Source organism: Meira miltonrushii, assembly GCF_003144205.1.
Source record: "Meira miltonrushii strain MCA 3882 unplaced genomic scaffold FA14scaffold_1, whole genome shotgun sequence".
NCBI classification, from domain to species: Eukaryota; Fungi; Basidiomycota; class Exobasidiomycetes; order Exobasidiales; family Brachybasidiaceae; genus Meira; species Meira miltonrushii.
In genome coordinates this window covers 2,127,256-2,136,258 of record NW_020289943.1, presented here as the reverse complement: position 1 = coordinate 2,136,258, position 9,003 = coordinate 2,127,256, and the positions used below count along the sequence as shown (strand labels likewise).

At 43.9% G+C, this 9,003-nt stretch overlaps 5 protein-coding genes across 5 annotated transcripts in view; 2 read left to right on the top strand and 3 right to left on the bottom strand.

Moving 5' to 3' along the window:
- The window catches only part of FA14DRAFT_170228 (uncharacterized protein), a gene marked incomplete at its 5' end in the record, with an annotated part of 4,228 nt that extends 1,739 nt beyond the window's left edge, over window positions 1-2,489 (top strand). Inside the window, one exon of the mRNA XM_025500266.1 lies at window positions 98-2,489. Within this exon, the coding sequence (XP_025357673.1) occupies window positions 98-2,415 (2,318 nt within the window). The 3' untranslated portion in view covers window positions 2,416-2,489. The remainder of the gene's footprint in view (window positions 1-97) is intronic.
- A 214-nt stretch (window positions 2,490-2,703) lies between these two features.
- On the bottom strand, window positions 2,704-3,687 carry FA14DRAFT_166610 (ribosomal protein L6; the record flags this gene model as incomplete). The annotated part of the gene is made up of 3 exons (XM_025500036.1): window positions 2,704-2,999; window positions 3,045-3,565; window positions 3,647-3,687. 3 exons carry the CDS (start codon window positions 3,685-3,687, stop codon window positions 2,704-2,706), a joined length of 858 nt encoding a protein of 285 aa, XP_025357672.1.
- A 251-nt stretch (window positions 3,688-3,938) lies between these two features.
- Window positions 3,939-5,685, top strand: FA14DRAFT_13485 (uncharacterized protein). Its single transcript, XM_025496989.1, has one exon. It carries the CDS (start codon window positions 4,161-4,163, stop codon window positions 5,640-5,642), a length of 1,482 nt encoding a protein of 493 aa, XP_025357671.1. The 5' UTR covers window positions 3,939-4,160; the 3' UTR covers window positions 5,643-5,685.
- Window positions 5,686-5,959: 274 nt separating this feature from the next.
- On the bottom strand, window positions 5,960-6,674 carry FA14DRAFT_115623 (uncharacterized protein; the record flags this gene model as incomplete). The annotated part of the gene is made up of 3 exons (XM_025496118.1): window positions 5,960-6,080; window positions 6,148-6,348; window positions 6,418-6,674. Coding segments are annotated over 3 exons (579 nt in total), but the record flags the coding sequence as incomplete, so codon positions are not given.
- Window positions 6,675-6,705: 31 nt separating this feature from the next.
- Window positions 6,706-8,989, bottom strand: FA14DRAFT_170224 (Las1-domain-containing protein). The gene has a single exon (XM_025500265.1). It carries the CDS (start codon window positions 8,941-8,943, stop codon window positions 7,204-7,206), a length of 1,740 nt encoding a protein of 579 aa, XP_025357669.1. The 5' UTR covers window positions 8,944-8,989; the 3' UTR covers window positions 6,706-7,203.
- Between the last annotated feature and the right edge of the window lie 14 nt (window positions 8,990-9,003).

Here is a 9,003-nt window from a genome sequence, read left to right as displayed (position 1 = left end):
GGCGGTGATGCTGCAACGACACCTACTACGGATGACACAACTTCAACTGGCGGTGATGCTGCAACGACACCTACTACGGATGACACAACTTCAACAGGTGGTGATGCTGCAACAACCCCTACGACAGATGACACAACCTCAACTGGTGATGATAGTTCGGCAACAGCTTCAAGTAGTGCAACATCCTCTGCAACTGATTCAGATGGAACAGTGACTCAAAACAGTACAGATGATACTCAAACTGCAACGGGAGGAGATGCAACAGCAACTTCAACAAGTACGTCAAGTACTGATGGTACAACAACTGGCAGTGATGACACTACTTCTTTGACCACTCCTGATGATACAACTGCATCTTCAACTGATTACAGTGCTGATGGATCAACTGATGGCTCTACTGTTCCGGCAACATCCAACAATGATGCAACAAGCTCAACAACAACTACAGATGGTTCGACCGACGGCTCTACTGATGGAGCTGATGATTACACTACACCTGCTACTGGCACTGATCAAAGTGGTGATTCTACAAACTCAGGTACAAGTACGACTGGAGATGATGCCACAGGTGATGATTATGGTACTGGTTCAGGCTCAGGTGATGACACAACCACTGGAGGAGATCAAACTTCAACACCAACAGAAGATGATACAACAACTGGAGGAGATCAAAGTTCAACTACAACAGGAGATGATACAACAACTGGTGAAGATCAAAGTTCAACTACCTCAACTGATTATAACTCTACTGGCAGTGGCGATAACACAACCGGAGGAGATCAAACTTCAACCCCAACTGGCGGAGATTCAACAACTGGAGGAGATCAGACTACAACACCAACTGGCGATGACACAACTGGTAGTGGTAATACCGATGGTTCAACAGATGGTGCTAGTGACTATACTACACCAGCTACTGGTACGGATCAAAGTGGTGATTCGGCAAACTCAGGTACAAGTAAAACTACCGGAGATGATACCACGAGTGGTGACAATGGATCAGGATCAGTCGATCAAAGTGGTGATTCAACAACCGATGGAACTACAACAGGTGATCAATCAGGTACAGTCAATGGTGACACTCCTGTTGAAACTGGTACAGAAGGTCAAGACAATGGTAGCGATTCGACTTCAACTGACACCACCGGTACTGGAGATGACACAACTTCAACTGATTATACTTCTTCAGGCAGTGGTACTACCGATGGCTCAACTGATGGCACTGCTGTTCCGGAATCATCCAACAATGATGCAACAAGCTCAACAACAACAACTACAGATGGTACGACAGACGGCTCTACTGATGGTGGTGATGATTATACTACACCGGCTACTGGCACTGATCAAAGTGGTGATTCTACAAACTCAGGTACAAGTACGACTGGAAGTGATGCCACCGGTGATGACTATGGTACTGGCTCAGGCTCAGGTGATGATACAACAACTGGAGGAGACCAAACATCAACACCGACTGGCAGTGACACGACAACTGGTGAAGATCAAACTTCAACACAAACTGGCGATGACACAACAACTGGAGGAGACCAAACATCAACACCAACTGGTGGTGACAACACAACCGGAGGAGATCAACCTTCAACACCGACTGGCAGTGACACGACAACTGGTGGAGATCAAACCTCAACACAAACTGGCGATGACACAACATCTGGAGGAGATCAAACATCAACACCAACTGGTGGTGACACAACAACCGGTGGAGATCAAAGTTCAAGTACCTCAACTGACTATAATTCTACTGGCAGTGGTGATGGCACAACCGGAGGAGATCAAACTTCAACACAAACTGGCGATGACACAACATCTGGAGGAGATCAAACTTCGACACCAACTGGTGGTGACAGCACAACCGGAGGAGATCAAACTTCAACACCGACTGGCAGTGACACGACAACTGGTGGAGATCAGACCTCAACACAAACTGGCGATGACACAACATCTGGAGGAGATCAGACCTCAACACAAACTGGCGATGACTCAACATCTGGAGGAGATCAAACTTCAACACCAACTGGGGGTGACGCAACAACCGGTGGAGATCAAAGTTCAAGTACCTCAACTGATTATAATTCTACTGGCAGTGGTAACGGTGATAATGGATCTTCAACGACAAGTGGTAGCGGTGATGATGGTTCAGGCAGTGGTGGCGATTATACCCCAAGCGGTGGAAATGGCGGTGGAAGCGGTCAAAGTGGAAATGATCAACCAGGTTCAACACCACCAACAACAACACCACCAAAGGGCAAACATCCTCACCCTCATCCAAAGACTAAGAAGCACCATCCTAAAGTCTCAACAGGAACAAACACTACCGCATCCGCCACAACTTCTACAACCAAACGTGCAGTTCATTACGCTCAACGTATGATTTTCAAGCGTAGGGATTTGTGGTGATCGAAGCAAGTGCTCTCTGTTTCAAATGCTTTTCAAACTTTTCTCCCTCTGAATAATTCTTCACCTTCACTCACATTTAATACAACACCTTTCTTTATTCTCTGTTCTCATCAAAGCATTCATACGATATTTTCCTACCGTCACAGGTTGACAACAATGTTTTTATCGTGAAATGCAATACACGTTCATTTAGACACCATCAAAATCAGATTGAAAAAAGTGTGAAATTTAATTTTGAAAGTGGTTATACTAGTACAAATGTCAAATCAGGAAAAAGTCGCCGTTCAACTATTTCTTCCTTGCAGCTTTAAGCTTAATCGTTTCATCCCCAACGAATACACCTTTACCCTTGTATGGCTCTGGTGGACGCAATTTACGAATATTGGCAGCGAATAATCCCAATGCTTCTTTATCTGCTCCTTTGAGTACGATTTGTGTTGGTTGAGGCGTTGTACATGAAATTCCACGTGGGACTGGCAAAAAGACTGGATGTGAATAACCCAAACGAAGCGATAATCTTTGCTTTTTTCGCAGATTGTCATTAGATTTTGAGATCGCTCGAAGATAAAAATTCCTTTGTTCTTCTGAAACAAAATTTCCCAAAACACTTGAATTTTCTACAATTTTACCATCCCCAACGATTGAATATTTTTCTGATAATTGTGCAAATGCTTCTTCAAATTTATCCAAACGTGGAAATGGATCATCATCAACGGCTGCACGATAACCAACACCAACCATTCGAATTTTGATCGTGTGACCTTCTTGAACGCCTTCAATTGCGTTTGCTAGAATTGCACGAGTTAAACCCCAAGTACCTCTTTGAATTTTGATCGTTGCATCATCTACGCTTAAAGTTAATTTTCGTGGTTCGGCTTCTTCTCCTGCTTTTTGTTGTGTGCTATTTGTTGTTTGTTGTTTCTTCTTTGATCCTACCAGCTTGTTGGCTTCCTCCCAGTTCAATTTAACAAAGTCTCGTAAAGGAACAATGACTGTGCCTAAAGGACCTTCTACTTTGATCGATGTTACCGATCCAGTTAGATGATGAGGCGGCTGTCTCTTTGAAGGGTCTACCATCGGAGGAAAAGGCAGAATTGTTAACTTTGTTGTGGGTGCAAGGTATAATGGCGCTGATCCGATATGCGAATGTCTTTTAGAGATTAAACAAGTCGAATTGGAAGCAAGACATATCCTCGAAGCTGCTGAAGCGCTTTTGTGCATAGATCCTAACAAGCTCGTACTGGCATGCAAGCCATTCCGACTGGCCAACATGTTTGCTGTAGATGATGATGGCTGATGACGATCACAATTGCTGTTTTTAGCAGCTTCAAGATCTTCTTGTGCTCAAGCTTGCATTTCATTAAATTCTCAAGTAACAGTCAAAGCACGTGAACGCAAGCCCAAACAGAAAGATTAAGGCTCTTCAGCGCGTAGATGGGAGATCGGCTAAAAGGCCTTCTTTTATCGGCTATAGCCGTATCTTTGATCACAAGAAAAGGGGAGTCAATATCAGCCATGGCATTGCGTAGATCGCGCTTTATTTAAGCCGCGCCGCCCTTTTTTGTTTTATGGGCGGGCGCTCTGTTTTTGCTCTGCGCAGCGCACGTTATTCAGACGCACGCCACGGAATTTAGCCGCTTAAGCACTGCTCTCTCTGCGTTTAAAAGATAGGATGCAAATCTCTCCACTCCCAACCATCTCCTAGCAAAAGGTTTTGCAATAGACATCCTCCATCTCAAATCAAGATGAGGAACAAGGTCGTGCCGGCACGCGCCTTATATCGATTAGTATCGCAAGGACAGCAACAGCAACAACAACAATCTGCCACTGCTGCTGCTTCCTCTAGTTCGACTTCGACATCAACATCGTATTCTTCAGCAAGGTTACCTTCTTCGCGGATCAGTTCTTCGCTCGCTTCTAATGCTAGACTTTCAAGAGCCGCAACCGTAGCTGCACGAAGGAGGCAAGAGGCAAGCCTTTCAGCTTCCGGATCAGCATCAGCAGGTGGCAGTACAGTCTCGGCAGGTTCGTCTGGTACCTCTTCTTCTTCTTCCTCTTTCTCACGTAGAAGGAGATCGAGTACTTCCAATGCACAACAGAAGAAACAGGATTACGACGTTCCAATGATCGTCGTAAATCCAACTGTACAACATCTTTGGTCGCAATTATCAAGTGCAAGCACGAACGATATGCAGAAATCGCCCTTTCGCTTCGAAACAATTCAGCCACAACAAACGTCTTTGAAAAACGTCGCTTTACAAAAGTTCTTTGCCAATCAACGCCCTCTGCTAGAACATCAAGTCTCATCACCTTCTGCAGCAGATGGAATGGCACAATTGTTCGATCAAGAGGGTAAAGAAGAAGGAGAGAGATTGAAATCTATCTCGGCAGCGTTGATGCAAACGTTACACGAGTCAGGGCATATCTCCGAATCGGACATGGAAGGCGCCACTGTGGTGATCTCTGCTGCACCAGATATGCAAACCGATTACCCGCGAAGGATTGTGGATATTGAGCAAGAGCGATTTGCCTCTTTGTTGGATCGGCTAGCAAACGCAAAGAGCAGTGCAAAGGGTGGCGAACGTGTTAGAAAAGAAGCAAAGGAGCTCCAAAGTGAGCAAAGTAGACGGAAAGATGTAGAAGAGGCAGTGAGCAGTGCCATCGAGCGTGGTGAGAACCCTGCAACAGCAAAGGCTCTAGGATCAGAAGCTGATTTGGTCATTTTGGGAGAACCTGAAGGTCCAAATCCATCCTGGGCAAGAGGAACGGCTACATATTTGGCACAATCTACACGAGCATTTGAACCACCATCGCTACCTTCTTTTGGTAAACCTGGAAAGTCTGCTGTGGCAAAGAAAGGTGAAGAGCTTAAATTGAAAAGCAAAGATTTGTCTGCTAATATCAAGATTATCGATGAACGTGAAGATGATCCGAATTTGCTCTTGAGCCATGCTATGGTACAAGCAACACTTCCACCGGCACTTTCTTGGAATCGTTTGGTAGCAAAGATGGACGCTGCAACATTGAAAGAAGGTGGTTCGTTATCATTCGTTGATGTGAATTCACTGGATGCTGAATTGTTACCCATCATGGAGAAACAAAGCTCGGAACATCAAGTAGTAGAGATGGACAGTACCAAACGTAAGAGAAAGAAGAAGATGCGTAAACATAAATACCGTAAATTACGCAAAGCTACCCGAATCGAACGTTCAAGATTGAAGAAGTAAATCTTGCAATCATACCAATTATCAATTGTAGATACTATAAGAAGAAATCAATATACATCAAACATAAGCGGGGGGTATCAAGGGTATTAAGCTGTCTGAGGAATAGGTTGGGAATCTTTCTTTGCAAAAGGAGTTTTGAATGACATTCTCTTTTGCTTCTTCTCATTTGATGTGGTGGGAGTTTGAACAGATGAAGCCTTTCCTGCAGGTGTAGGAAGAGGCCCTGCTGCCGGTGTTCCGGAAACAAGGATTTGCTGCTGTGCTAATGATTGCTTTTTTGCTTTGAGTAATGCTTTATCATCTTTTGAGAGGAGTGTGATCGTCAAAAGTGCAACCCTGCCGTCGGTTGCGATATCGTGATTGATGCCCTTCGTTCCAGGTTGAATTAAACCGGTGAGATAATCAACTTTTGTTTGATATTTACGGAACATGAATGATCTATGTGAAAGAAGACAAGGGTAAGCGATTCTTATCAAGATTAGTAAAGTTTTTGAGGGAAACATACGTAATGCCATTTTTGTTCTGTTGACTTTGTTGAACGAGATCATCTCTTCCTATATTGTAACCATCAGGAACGATCATATGGTGCTTGGTCACATTCTCTTCTCGTGAAGCAGCGAGGAACCATGCCCCGGTTCCTTGTTGTTGCCATGCACGGATATGATTTCCGCCTTTTAATGATTCGATACATGTTCCGAACAGGTAGCTAAGAGGGGGGAATTGAATGAAGTGTTAAAAGACTTATACCTACCACCGTCCAGACTTTTCAACTCACTCAAGCGGAGTGTACACTTCTCTATATAAGAAATTTTGATCTACCCAACCTCTTGGATCCAAAAAAGCTTTTTGAGGACCACCTGAATGCAAACCAAAACATTCCATATCAAGATCGAGTGAACGCAAATAACCTTGTAAACCTTTACGTGAAAGTAATTCTGGCGTACTTAATGCACTTATGATCACGTTTAAAGGTTCTCCTAATCCGGCAGATTGATCTAACATTGAACCTCCATATAATGTTGGATTGATAAAAGGTTTTCCCGTAGAATTGAGTAACTTTTTTGATGGATCAGTTATTTCGCCCGTTGCAAAGATTGTTGGATCATCTTGTAAACGTGGATCGTTTGGATCTTCTAAACCAAGCGTCCTTCCGGATGCATCGGTGATCGCGACTTGACCGGTCGAGATATCTTCGTTGGTTGAAGTTGTCTTACCAGGTAATAAATCTTTCAAGCTTACCATTATGTTTTAAGGGGCTTATATGGTGATCATGAACAATTATAATTTATACTCTCCCTTTTTATAGTACCAGCATAACATACATTTCTTCATCATCCGATAAACAGATGCCGAGATAAAAAAGCAGGAGCCCCTAAATACTTCTTGAAACACGCCATACCTGTTGTTTTTACGGCTGTAGAAAAGTGTTGTTCTTTTCCGTTAGCGTCCTGATGATCTTTTAAGATTCATGCTTCCCGCACGTTGGAAAGAACGTGCCATTGATTGAGTAGCCAAGTCAAGTCTTATGCGCGTTCCCTGCATGTGCAGTCCAAGCTTTCAATCAATTAAGCTCAAACTCAAATTGTTCTGCGATCGGTCCTCCTCCAGATAAACAGCCGATCGGCATAGGTTTCCAATCTGTTTGATTGTATGTACTCCAACCCTGCAATAATGCACAAACGGCATTTTGACGTGATTGCCAAGCAATTTCACCTTCATCTGACGGTAAAGCAATTTCATCTTTTGTGGAATTCTTTTTAATCTCTTCGGCATCATCTTTCTTCAATGCGTCTAATTGCTTTTCCATCGCCAAGATTGATCGTTCCAAATCTGTCATTTGTTCATCAGCTTCTTCGGATTGTGCTTCGCCTTTTGCCTCCTGTGACTGCTTTGAATTCTTGTCGAGCATCACTGTTGATTCTGCTAGTTCAAGCAAATGTCCCACACGCTCCATCAAGGTAGGATTGCTTTGACAAAGCGTTTGAGCTACCGCAATAAACGTCTTTGATGGTTGAGCCAGGCATTTGCGAACGATTGTCGTATATGATAACTGTGATCCATCACTCGTGTCGAACATTCGAGATTTATTGCCCCCTTCGCTGCCACTTCCTATCAGGTATAACAACCAACTTGCCGCTGTATCAACGATTGACTGTTCTTGCAAAGCTTTCGTGTTTTCATCCACTGTACTATCTTGCTGTTGCCGCTGTTGATCTTGTTGGGTCACACAATCGATTAAGTTATCAATCAAAGCAACGTCAAAGCTTTCCACTTCTTCGACGAAGTATTTTAATAAAGGCATCCATGTATCCGCCAAGATTGGAGTCATAGCTGGAATTCTTCCTTTGCTTGTTGAGCATAGTCTCTTGCGTAAAGCCAACGGGATCAAGCCTCCCGGTTCCAAAAGCACATCCGCCAGGATATCACATGCATTCAGCTGTCCCAGAGCAATGAGCTTTGCCTCATCTATGCTATTGCTTCCCTTGTTTTGAAGCAGGCTCTTGCGTTGCTTGATCAGCACTTCATCTGCCTTGCGTATGCATTTCACCATCCGGGTCTGAATTGAGAGTATGGTAGCCTTGCTTGGACCTCTCAAAGAAGCATCGTTAGCAATCTGTTTGGCAAGTTTACGATATGCTGCTAAATGTTGTCGTAATTCTTCAGCTGTTGCTTGTGTGATCTTCTTTTGTTCGTCATCCAAATCTAAGATGTTGCCATCGTATTCGGCAGTGCTTGTACCCTGTTGCATCGACTCACTTCGTACTGATTGCTGTTGAATGTTTGGCAGCCAAAATTGATTCTGCAGCCATCCTAGAGCATCAACGCTTGCTTGACGTAAGACATGCAAACTTGGCATTTCTTCATGAGTGGCCGCATGTCGAATCTCCACGAACCAAAGTGGCAATCCGATCTTTTCTGCGATCATGAATATGGATTGAGCATATAATCCCGTTTGCATAGAATCTGCCAATGCATTGACGAATCGCAAAAGTGCCATTGAATACGTACTACGAACGCACCATTGCCAATCTTGTTGTTGAAGCGAGAAATCTTGCGTGAATGAAGGCATCAACAGTCGTTCATCCAATTGTTGTGCTTCGATCAATCCCATCGTGCTCTCTACTGCATGTGGACATGCTCCTCTGTTCAGCCAAACCTTGCATCGTTCAATTCCTTGTCTTCGCTGTTTGTGATATCCATCATCAATTGCGATCGCATGTGCGCCTGAAGGGTAAAGCAAAGCAAACAGCTCTTCCAGCTCGTGACGATGAACATTTGCAGTCCTTCGTGGTAGTTGCATTTTGGATGCTATATTGCTCTTTCCATTCTATGTGCTAAGGAGTGTTGTTAGAGAGGAGGA